This window comes from Microtus ochrogaster, unplaced genomic scaffold (genome assembly GCF_000317375.1).
Source record: "Microtus ochrogaster isolate Prairie Vole_2 unplaced genomic scaffold, MicOch1.0 UNK3, whole genome shotgun sequence".
NCBI lineage: Eukaryota > Metazoa > Chordata > Mammalia > Rodentia > Cricetidae > Microtus > Microtus ochrogaster.
In genome coordinates, this window is record NW_004949101.1 from 8,126,523 (window position 1) to 8,139,086 (window position 12,564).

General features: G+C 42.2%; 1 protein-coding gene across 2 annotated transcripts in view; it reads left to right on the top strand.

Moving 5' to 3' along the window:
• The window catches only part of Sel1l2 (SEL1L2, ERAD E3 ligase adaptor subunit), a 64,906-nt gene that overhangs the window by 50,333 nt on the left and 2,009 nt on the right, over positions 1–12,564 (top strand). For both annotated transcript variants that reach the window (XM_026788503.1, XM_026788502.1), the window contains 4 exons: positions 1,112–1,260; positions 2,326–2,491; positions 2,615–2,689; positions 5,313–5,485. In XM_026788503.1, coding sequence (XP_026644304.1) covers positions 1,112–1,260; positions 2,326–2,491; positions 2,615–2,689; positions 5,313–5,485 — 563 coding nt within the window. The remainder of the gene's footprint in view (positions 1–1,111; positions 1,261–2,325; positions 2,492–2,614; positions 2,690–5,312; positions 5,486–12,564) is intronic.

The following is a 12,564-nucleotide window of genomic DNA, read 5'->3' on the forward strand; positions in this document are numbered from 1 at the left end:
GCTAAGATGATGTTTGCCACTGTGGTCCAGCTAAGACAGCCTGTTTTTTATCGTGTTTGACATCATATTCTCCTAATTTGCTCCAAGTCCTCAGCTTACAATCTGTCCAATTCCTCGAGCTTCTAGGAGAGAATAATAGCAATGGCTTTGCATGTTCCAGTTCATTTTACTCTCTCAACATATGGACACCCCACAGCTTATAGCTGAGCTGACTGGGTGATATCAAGGCCACACATTCTACCCAAGATGACACAGTCAGGCTGGGATTCAATCCCAAGCAATCTGTCACCAGACTTCTAGCTCCTCTTTAATTTTTTCAAATTTTACTTATTTACTTATCTGTTTAGACATAGAGTCTCACTGTGTAGCCTGAGCTGGCTTTAGACTGGTCACCCTCTTGCCATGGTCTCTGGAGTGTTAGGATTGCAGTCATGTGCCCCCATGCCAGGCTGGCTCTAGCTTAATTCCTGTGTGGCATTGCTTTTAAAAACCATGAAACTTTTGAGCTGGGAGGGAATGTGAAGCCAATCCAGGGAAAGCCCCTTTGCTTTTTGCAAGTGAAGTCCCTAGATGGGAATGACTCAGAAAGAGGAATAACAGTTAACAAGAGAGCTGAGCCAAGAATCTCACCTGCTAGAGATGTACCAACTCTGCCCAGCACCAAATGCCTCTGCCTCTCCTCCCATCATGAGCTCAGACAGAGCTGCCCTTCCTGGACCTGGGATTTGCCTGCTCTGTGTTTGTGGCTGATTGAGATCTACATGGAGAGAGAGGAGAGATAGGAGAGAGAGGAGAGAGAGGAGAGAGAGGAGGGGGGGGCACAGAGAGAAGATGACAGTAAGATCACAAAAGAACTCCTGTGACACACATTTCTTTGTCTTCCTATGTACATGAAACTGAATAGCACTTGTTTCTTAATTTTTCTGAATGTATAAAGATCATAGACTGACTCAGCCACTTGCCCCCCAAAATAGTGACTCTCAAGTAGTTTTACTTATGGTTTTAGGGTTTTTCCCATCCTGTTTAGACTTGTTGGGTATCACTATGACTATTATATCCATAAAATGCTTTTCCAAAAAAAAAAATGGCTTAAAAGAGTTTTCATTTTCAGCCGGCTCTGGAGTGTGGAAGGATTATAAACTTGCCTTCAAATATTTCTACTTGGCATCTCAGAGCGGGCAGCCTCTCGCCATTTACTACCTAGCCGAGATGTACGCAACTGGAACTGGGGTGCTAAGATCATGCAGAACGGCCGTGGAGGTAAACTTGGGGTCACACGGAGTGGGGAGGCTGCTTTTGTTACATAGATCTTTTCTTGCTGTTGGCAACGAACACCACCATTTGACAGGAGGAGAAATGATAGTGTAAGTTAAATTGGGGGAGAGAAGGCGAACAATGAGCCCCTCCTCTCTGGAGTCTGGCTCCTCCTTGCAGTCACAATCTGCCTCTGGAATTTAGAAGGGCTTCAGCCTTCAGAGTCAAACCACCAGAGCAACCTGGCACTCCCAGTGAGATGGGAGTCACTCCTCAGGAAAGGCAGGCTTGATTTAGTCTAGGAAATGTAGCCCATTCCTTCCCAGAAAACAGGGTCCTTAGATTTTAGATGACTCGGATGACAATTGAGAAAGTGGGTTCTTTCGGCCTGAGCCAGTAATGTACTTTTCAAAAGAATGCTTTCCGGACCTTAATGCCCTTCATTGATTTATTAAATACGTCCGCTGCATCAGTACAAACACCTCCACGTTGCAATCTGGTCCCTCTGAAACTCACTTCAAAAGCTCCCAGCTAATAATCTATCTTTAGATTTGTTCCTTTGCCAACTTCCTAATGAATTATGTATGGCTAACCTCTTTTAGTTACATAAGGGCTATTCAGCTAAGTTGACATTTGTCCCCATGGAGCTCCCCACACCTCCTTCCCCGTCATGTCACCTATACCCTCAGGCGCTGCCTTTCCATCCTCCTCATTGCCACATCAGCTGTAGCCTCATCCGCGCGCGCAGAGCACTGGTGCCTGGAAAATGACACTATCAACAACAAAACCCTCCAAATTGATATTCTTATCCTCTCGAATAGCCTCCAAGCCAGGAAAGTTTATTACACAAATTAAAAGGAGCCGGAGAACAGTTCGCTAGAGACAAAGCTACCCTGAGAATCTGTGTGCCTATACACGTATTAGTTCTTCACCCTCAATGATTTTCAAAAGCCAGGCAATTTTAGAAAAACGTTCTTGTCTGCTCGGCCATCAGCAGCTGAAGACGAGGACCACAGATCACTGTGTGGCCTGAAGCTAACCAGCCCGTTTGACTCCTTTTTCCACCTTCAGCTTTACAAAGGTGTCTGCGAACTTGGCCACTGGGCTGAGAAATTCCTGACAGCCTACTTTGCCTATAAGGATGGCGATGTAGACTCTTCTCTCATTCAGTACGCACTGCTGGCAGAAATGGGATACGAAGTCGCTCAAAGCAATTCAGCATTCATCTTGGAATCTAGTAAGATAAGATCTTCTCAATTCCCCAACCATGCATATGCAAAAATGGCTTAATATGTCCTCGTTTAAGCCTTTTTAATGGAATAGTTCCTTCTCTTTTTTTTTTCTTTCCTTTTTCTTTTAGAAAAGGCTAAAATTCTGGAGAAAGAGAAGATGTATCCAATGGCACTTCTGCTATGGAACCGAGCCGCCATCCAAGGTATAAAACAGATCAAAATAGGCACATAGCTGGACCACATCGATGGCTAGTCCTCTGATTTGCTTCAGTTGTGTGGTTGGGAACCGAGGCACAGAGGTACAGGGTGTCAAGCAGAGGGCACTTGAAATTGCTCTGCTGTGAGAGGTCATTTCTGAGCATTCATTTTCTTCATTATTCTCAAAGTCTCTCAGTTTAGCAAGCCCTCAGAATTTGTCTCTGTCTCCATGGTACCAGAACTGTTGTTCGAAACAGGATAATTTTACTCAAGAAAACAATTATCTGGGGCTGGCTTTAGCCATTCATTGGCTGAGTTGTTTGCTGAGCCGATCTGAGATGTGACCTGTGTCTCCGAGTCTGTAGGCAAAAGTAATTTTATGTGCCAACTACATCTGACTTCTCTTCTAAAATGAGACATTGATGATGACAACACACTTCAGATATTTAACTATCAATATGTTAGAATTAAAAAAAAAGTGGGAAGATCCTTTCTTGGCACCCTCCAGGCCTTCCTACTTGCTGGTTTCACACGTGGTAAGGAACGTAAACTATCATTGCTCAGAACAGCATTGGCAGGTGGTATTTGCATCACCATGTCCCTTCCAATTTCCCCCCTAGAATTATAGTATTAAAATCAGAGCGATGTGGCACAGCTGTCACGGTTGGCATTTGGATGTGTGAGGAACTCTTGCAATAAGAGAGCAATTTTATTTCCAATTAGGTTTCTTGAAAATCATCTCCTGTTAAGGCTGAATCATCCCTTTTAACAGGAAGTAATAGGATAAAAAAAATGATTCTCAGCTGATGCTAATATGAAGCAGAGGGGAAAAAACCACAGTGGTGCCTTCGCAGACCCAGCTGAGCTGGTAACACAGCAGCGAGCCATCAATGCGATTTTAGTGAGAAATTCTATGTTTTGTAAAATGCAATAAAGACCTTATTTGGAGCGAGAAAACAACACCAGCAATCTCTCAGCCATAGCAAATCAGCTCGGTTGCAACAAATACATGTTTATTTCAAGCCAGGAAATGGTGTAGAAATTGGACCAAAGAAAAAAGAAGCAAAAAATGAAGAGACATTAATATTAAATAGAGCACACACACACACTTGCTAGATTGCTCAAAATAACCCTGTGTCAAAAGGTCAGACATACTCATCTCAAAGTTATGGCTGCTGAGTGGCTCACAAAAGGTAGGAATTCAAATAATGAAATTCCAATTAGTCACTAATGCTTCTTCATATGAAGAGCCACTGAGACATCAGGGCCCAGAACCACCTTGCAGCTATGGGATTGAAGTAGACATCTCTAGTCAACAGATCTACCCAGGAGCCTGTCAGAACTGCCACATGCACTCATTCGGGTACTGTGGCTCTGAGCACAAGCTTGGTCACTGTCCTCCATTCTCAGAGACTTGGGAGATCCTGTTCTTAACTGCAAAGCTTAAGATTACACAGGTGTCCCATCCCTTTGTGACTATGGTCAAGCAGTAACCTTGGGGGTCAGCATGACAGATTGGAACAAAACTAGAGATGGAGTAGGTTTCTCTTTGGGGCCTCATGTCTCTCCTGGCCTCTGTAGTTAGCCCTCAGTGACATCCCTATTGGCCTTTGCTTCCACTTACCTGTACATTTTGTGTGAATCATGTAGGAAGCAAAATCTGAAACCTAATGTCTTCATCAGCTTATGAGTTTTAAAATGTTGGCTCTTCTCAGAGGAAAACAAAGATGGCTCATGGTGTCACATATCTTTCAAGTGTCTGTGCTTGAATTAGAAGTTTAGAGGAATTTTGTTAACCAAAGGTAGAACTTTAAAAGAAATCCACAGCCCTGGACCACATTGGGAAAGAATTTTGGAAGGGAGTCCTATATGTCAAGACATACCTCAGACCCTAATACACTGGTTCCCATTTTCCAAGAAAGCCTGGATTTTGGGAAGCGTTGTCCACAGCTAAGACAAATGTCCATCATAAATTCTCCCTCATCCTCTCAACCCACATTCTTTTAGGAAACAGAAGCATGGCCATCTCCTGAGATACACACATACCCTCAAAAGCCATTTCTAAGTGGCCGCAAATCTTTGAAAGTAATGTGATTTCCTCCGTTCATGATATATCCATGCTTATTGGAAAGTAATATCCTAAATTAGCTCCAGGGAAGGCATTTTCTAAAAATATCCTAGCATGATCATTCCATAAATATTTATCAAGTACCATACTGGGCTCCCGAACAATTTAGGTAATTAAGAGCCTTCCAGTTCTTGCTTTGCCCTTATGGGGCTAGATGAGAGTAGAGTTTTAGAAAGGCATTCTAGGGGCAGGTAAGATGGGATCCAGTTCTCTAATAGTTGCCATCCTATCTACAAATAGGTATTTATGTGTAGTTTATTATTTCTTTCAGAACATTATAATCACGAATATTATCCTGCAACGAACATGACTAGCATCGTATTTGTGTCTTGTCTTTCATACAGTATATGTAATCTTACCTGTGAGATATTGCCTATCTCATGTGTACATATGCATGTAAGTGTATGTATTTGGTGTTTTTGCAGCTTACTAGGTGGACTTACAGAGGACTGTACACGAATCTCTGCGTTATTATTCTCTCTTTCCGGTCTTCCTCTCAGGGAATGCTTTCGCTAGAGTGAAAATTGGAGATTACCATTACTATGGTTATGGGACTAAGAAAGACTATGAAACAGCAGCCACTCACTACAGCATCGCAGCAGACAAGCATCACAGTGCACAAGCCATGTTCAATCTGGCCTATATGTATGAGCACGGCTTGGGTATCGCAAAGGTAATTGCATTTTTTCAAAGCTAGAAATGACAGCTGTGTAAGAAGAAAAAAATTATAAATGTTTGGAATTTCATCAATGCCATTAATGTAGAAGAAAGAAAAGAGTCCCTCTTCCTTGTGCTAACACATATAACTACACTATTGCCTTCATGTCCTCCAAGTATACAATTAATGAATAGAAGAAATCTAATTTGGGCCAATCTGATTCACGTATCCCTCCTTTTCCCAACACATATTTTTGTGGTGAGCCCAGTCTCCACCTCTTCATTGATGTGACTTAAGCATTGACATCTCCACCATCTCCTAAATGGTCAACTATAACAGGAAGGTGGAACGAGGCCTGGGCTATAGATTTAGGTGGCATGCATTCATCTTACAAAGCAGTCATCATCTCCATGACACCATACTGGGCACTCTAAAGACACCTAAGAGGTTATAGAGCCCACATCTGGCTTGAGGCATGTTCACTAATAAAAGAGCGCCCTAACAGTGCAAACTAGTGGGAAAAAAATCCCTTAGGCAGAGGTTAGATTAGTCAGAGATGTATTATGAGTACAAAAGGAGGAGGCAGGTATGTTAAATGTCAATATTAACCAGTTTTGGTTAGGTGTGATATACATGTACATATATAAATACATATCTATATTGAGGTAAGCACTCTGTCCTTGTGAGCATCAGAAATCCACACTGCAGTTATAAAATCATTTTGCAGAGTTTCCTTAGTGGTGGATCCAGAATTTTATGCAAGGCATATCTGATCCCAAACAATTTCAGAAAAAAAAAATGGGACCAACAATGAGTCATACTTAGCAACAAAGCACGTTTCTCTCCATGGCGCTTCTGTTCCTAAATAGTTCTAGAGTGAAGTGCCGTGGAGCCTCCTGGCTCTCTGTGCTCTCTTCTTCCGTCTGGGTGAGGATTATTAGTAGGGAGTTTCCTGAGAACCGCTGAGCTAGTGCTCTCTACAGCCAAAGGCTTCCTATTCTGGCCCTGACTGCTGGGTCATGCAGAAAACACTGTCTTGTCCTCGCTGCAGCCTGCCTTTGCCCGACCATTTTTCATCAGTCAGCCCTGAGAAATAACTTGTCAACACCAAATCCAACCCATTTTCCCACTCCTAGCAGAGGTGAGCTACCTCTGTAAAATGGACAGGACCGAATGCTAAACCGGATATTTCTCTGAATGTTATTTGTTGACTCTCCACATCCCACCACCAGCCACATCACTGAAACAGAGCTAATGATACCTGGCCTACCCTCCAGCTTAGAGGATTAAATGAACAAGCCTGTGTGAAAAGGCTTTGTTGTTATACACTATGTGGAATGACTGTCACTTGGATCAGAAGAGAATTTGAACATCTGCTAAGGTTTCAATAAGATCATTTAAGTCCTCATATAAAACACCAAAACCCAAGAGAAGCGTTGTTTACAGAAAATGTACAAATGACCCCACTCAGTGTGTTCACTAAGTTAGCTCTCCCGCCCAGGGTAATTCAAAACAGGGCTCACTCTTAATAGCCACATCCTCAGCACAGTGAGACCATTTTCTCCTGTGTACACAGAGGCCCAATGGCACATCCTCTCATGACACATGGCCAAGACTGCAGGAGAGGACTGTCAAGGGCCCCGCATTGGACTGTACCAATGGCTTTGGTTTTCTTTCCTCCATACCCACCAGTTAGCCTCTCTGCTGGGCACTTCCTTCACTATTCAGATAGCAGCTGTTGGGACATCCATTCCACACGCAGAAAAACTAGCCACAGGTTCTTCTCTCTGTCCCTTTTCTATTCTTTCCTGCCAGGTTTCCTCTTAACTCACAGGTCATTCACTGTGATCAAACTGATCAGTTTTCCTCACTGGAGGTATCATGGGTTTTTGGTTGGTTGATTGGTTGTTTTGACAGAAAGCATCTACATTAAAAACCAAAGAGAAAGAAAGAAAGAAAGAGAGAGAGAGAGAGAGAGAGAGAGAGAGAGAGAGAGAAAGAAAGAAAGAAAGAAAGAAAGAAAGAAAGAAAGAAAGAAAGAAAGACAGACTAGAACCCAGGGGCTGCTCTCCGACCTCTATCAGGACTTTGGATTCAGCTGGTGAGAGATCACTATGCTTTGTCCTTACTAAGCTCCTCGTTTAGCAATTAGAAAAATAATTACCAAGTATTCAGGGCAAACTTAATTTCATCATCTCAGACAAATTAGTGAAGTGACTCTAAGTTTCAAAAACAAGCTTTCTGATGAGTTCAACCCCCAAACTTATTCCAAAGCGATTGGGAGAATGGCCTTTCTAGCGTTTGTCCTCACTGTAGAGTTCCATCAGTGTGGCACACCACAGTCCTTGTTACCGTAAATCCTCGTGCAAACCCGTGAGACAAAAGTGAGGGTAATGTCATTTCCAGAGAGCCTCTGAGAATGTGCGCTTTTGTCTTTGGGAACAGACGGTGGGCCTAAGGTAACGCAGACGCCTATCCTAATAGCTTCACTGAGAAGCACCTCAGCTCAGTGGGCAGCTTGATCTAAACACAGGGTTAGGGTAGACTGTGTCACCGTAGGAACATAAAACAATGCCTTGTTTCCCAAACCCCTCTTCTGCCAGAGATGTAAACAGAACCCCTGCCACACCTTCTAAACTCCCAAGGACAAAACAAAAAAGAATGGCTCCACTACAGTTCACCCCAGGGGAACTAATGAGTTGGGGTGAGGGGTGTAGTGCTTTACTTACAGAACACGGGTTAGGAGTCGCTGACAGGACAGTTGATGACCCCAAAGCAACCACATGGGCAAGTTTTCATCAAGCGTGGACGTTAGCCTCTCCATAGCCAAAAAGATGGACCCCTCTCCCTGAGCTTCCCAAGCCTATATACTCTAGCGCCTCCCTGAGGCCACGTGCAAATAGGACAGACTTACCAAGGGGGCTGTAAGAAGTAGCTAGACAGTAACTGAGGACCCAGTGACCTTCCCCAACTCCCTGCTGTCAGGGAGTATCAAAACTCTACAGGCCCAGCTGTAAGGATCCTTTGCAAGCAGACTAGGCTCACCTGATGAAGATGTTGGTTGTCTTGCTGTAAGGATAGAGCTGTCCCACACGCCTGAAGGAAAATTAACTGAGGATAGAAACTTGAAAACGCGAGCATTCAGCTCACAAATTACTATGAAACTCTTCTGCAGTTTCTATTTTTTAATTACTTCAGAAGCTATGCTATGAACAAAGCCTGCTATCCATTTCTCCTGGCTATTCCAACTGTCTCTACTCTGGATCAGTTCGAATTTTTTTTTCACGTTGGTCTGTTGCAAAGGCTACCTGGTGCCTTCAATTCTGCTGTTCTCCCATTACATTTATAACAGAAATACCTCTGCCCACTAGAGACTTATAATTGTTAGTCTTTAGAATATTTATGGAAGGATGCCTACCTACTTGGACTACATTTCCCAACATCCTTTGCATCATGTGCCTTCTCCCCCACCCCACCCCACAGCTGCTTAAGACAAAGGTGCCATTTGTTCTAAGGCAGCCAGTACATAAAAGCAGTTTCTCCCTGGCCATTTTGCACTTTGTTGATGGATCACAGCAGAAAGCAGAGGTTCTGGGGGAAACGCAGAGTTTCTTAATTACCAGTGGGGGGAAAAATCCTCTACCACCCAGGAACATCCATGTTAAAATGCTCCTTAAAAGTAAAAACAAACCTTTCAGTGTTAAGTGTCCTGAATTCGGGGAGTTTATTTGTTACGATTGTTAGCATTACCTTAAGGAATGTTCAATTCATCTATCACTACTATGATATTGTGGATAAAGTCTAAGTCCTTCAAACCATTACTACCCTTACTGTCCCAAAGGCAATGCAGACAAACACACAAACTGAAAATACCTTCCTGGCATAATAATTCCTCGACTTCTTTCCTGAAATTCAGTGCCTTCTTAGACTTAACTGTTCTTGATAACAACAGCCTCATATACCGCTTTTCTTCTAAATATAGCCTAGGCTATGTATTCCTTCCTCTCAAATCCTTCAGTATATTCCCAGGTTTAAGATACCTAATTCTAGAATGTTACGGTCTGACTCTCCTTCACTCGTCTGTACGTTTATCACAAACACCTGATACGGTGATTGCTCACATTATGAAGCTCATTCATATCACATGTGCTCACCTATGTTGCGCTGAAACTAAGACACAGGCTAGGCCTTACAGCATCTGTTTTCTTTCATGCTGGGAAGATTTGTCCCAATCTTCTGAATTTTAAGTACTTCAGGTGAGAATGTTCTTTTTTGGCTTCCAACAAATTTATTTAACAGACTTTGAAGCTTAGAAGTCTTTAAGAAATGAGGCAGCACATGTCTTGTGATATGAATGAGCATCCTTTGGGTATATACCCAACAGTGCTATTGCTGGGTCTTGAGGTAGATTGTTTCCTACTTTTCTGAGAAGTCGCCATACTGATTTCCAAAGCGACTATGCAAGTTTGCACTCCCACCAGCAATGCAGGAATGCTCCCCTTACCCCATATCTTCTCCAGCATAAGCTGTCATGATTGTTTTTGATCTTGGCCTTTCTGACAGGTGTGAGATGAAATCTCAGGGTTACCTTGATTTGCATTTCTCTTATGGCTAAAGATGTTGAGCATTTCCTTAGATGCCTTTTAGCCATTTGAGATTCATTTGTTGAGAGTTCTCTGTTTAGGTCTGTACCCCATTTTTTTATTAGATTATTTGTTCTTTTGATGTCAAGTTTCTTGAGTTCTTTTATATTTTGGAGATCAGCATGTGCTCAACTATGTTCATAGCAGCATTATTTGTAATAATAGCCAGAATCTGGAAACAACCTAGATGCCCCTCAACTGAAGAATGGATAAAGAAAATGTGGTACATTTACACAATAGAGTACTACTCAGCAGATAATAATAATAGTAATAATAATAATAATAATAATAATAATGACATCTTGACATTTTCAGGCAAATGGATGACTCCAGAAAAAAACATATTGAGTGAGATAACCCAGATTCAAAAAGACAAATATAATATGTACTCACTCATAAGTGGCTTTTAGACATAAAGCAAAGGAAACCAGCCTACAATCCACAACTCCAGAGAACCTAGACAATGAAAAGAACCCAAAGAGAGACATACATGGATCTAAATAGGAAAGAGAAAAGGTCTCCTGAGTAAATTGGGAGCATGGGGGGGTCACAGGAAAGGGTAGAAGGTGAGAGGGGAGAAAGGGAGGGGAGCGAAGAAAAGTATATGGTGCAATTAAAACAAAAAACAAAACTAACAAAAAATTAAAAGGAAGAAATGAGCCAGGTATGGTGACACACACCTGTGATCCCAGTCCTCAGGAGGTGGCTGTCTGGAAGATTGTGAGTCCAAGGTCAAGCAAGGATCACATAGTGAGACCCTGCTTTCTTAGGGGTGGGGAAGGAGGGAGGGGGAAGGAGGGAGCTAATGCAGAGAGCAGAACACAGCTGAGGGAAGACATTACATAGGACAAGGATTAGCAGAGGGCCCAAGAACTCACAAGTACTGAAGCCTAAAAAGACACCTGGGTTTGAGGATGCAGCGTGGTGGTAACCTAGCATGTATGAAGTGTTGAATTCAATCCCCAAAACCAAAACCAAAATGAATTTCTGGGGAAAAAAGAAAAAAAACTCTCCTTAGTCCATAGGTACCCAACAAAAACACTATTCTGGGAAAGATGCTTTGAAAACAATACTCCTGTGCCAGAGAGACACTCGGTGGGTAAAGGAGTTTGTCACCAAGCCTGATGACCTATGACCTAGTTCAATCTATGAAACACACATGGTGGAAGGAGAGTTCTGAAAGCCAGCCTCTGTACTCCACTTAGGAACGATAGTACACACACATACACACACTAAATGTAAAAATGTTTTAAAGGAATATTCCTTAGAAGTCTTTTTATCAATATTAAGCAACAAGACAAAAATAAAATAAAAAATAGAAATATAAGCCATAAGTAGCTGGAAAATAACTATCTGCCTTGTAACAATTCAATAAGGAAAAGGCCCCCAAATATAACACATCATTTCAAAAATCAAATTCCAACCTAAAAGATAAAATAGCCCAGCCATTCATTTTGTAAGAATTATTGAAGCCCTATGTTGTAGAATATTATTTTAAGATGTGCTATGGCAGGCAGAGAGAATAAGTAGAAGGAGAAAAAGTAAGGGAGAGAGATCAAGGAGTGAGGAAAGAAGGGGCCAGTCAGCCAGCCACGGAGTAAGAGTGAAATAAGATATACAGAAGAAAAAGTAAAAGCCCAGAGGCAAGAGAAAGATGGCATAATTTAAGCAAAGTTGGTTAGAAATAAGCCAAGCTAAGGCTGGGCATTTATAAGTAATAATAAGCCTCCGTGTGTGATTTATTTGGGAGCTGGGTGACAACCTCCCCTCAAAAGTCCAAAGAGTAAAGAGCTTAGGAGAAAAAAAAACCCAGCCCTACTATGTAGTAGGCACCTTATTAAACTTATTTTTGAAGATAGTCCAAGACAGTCAAGGACCTGGACAAAGACAAATAAATAAACAAATTCTATGATACACACTACAGAGATTGTATGATTATTATTAGCTATCTACACATAGGGATCTGTACTCATGGTACCTCAAGTTCGAGCTAACTAACCCCGGATGATATAAGAATGGCTTTCAAGGCCTGTGTTATTTTTCCATCACAGATGCCATTTACAGCACGCTGATTTTCTCATGGTCTGTAGGTCAAGAGTCTAAATGGCCTGACTCTGCTTATGGTCTCACAAGACTAAAATCAAGGCTAATTCTGTACTGGAGGCAGTGGGAAAGAATGTGTTTTCAATCTGATTCAGGTTGTTAGTGAACTAAGTTCCCTGTCAGTGTTAAGACCAAGCCCCGTTTCCTGGCTGGCTCTTTGAGTTGCTTCTGGTTCTTTCCCTGTGATCCCCGCACCCCGCACCCCAGCACCCAGCAAGGTTGAGTTCCTCTCATACTTCCCATCTCCCTCTCCTGCCATGCTGAGGGCATGGACAATTTCGTGGGCCCATTCTACCTACCAAATAGAAACTGTGATATTTCTTTTTTTTTTTTTATATATTTTTTTTT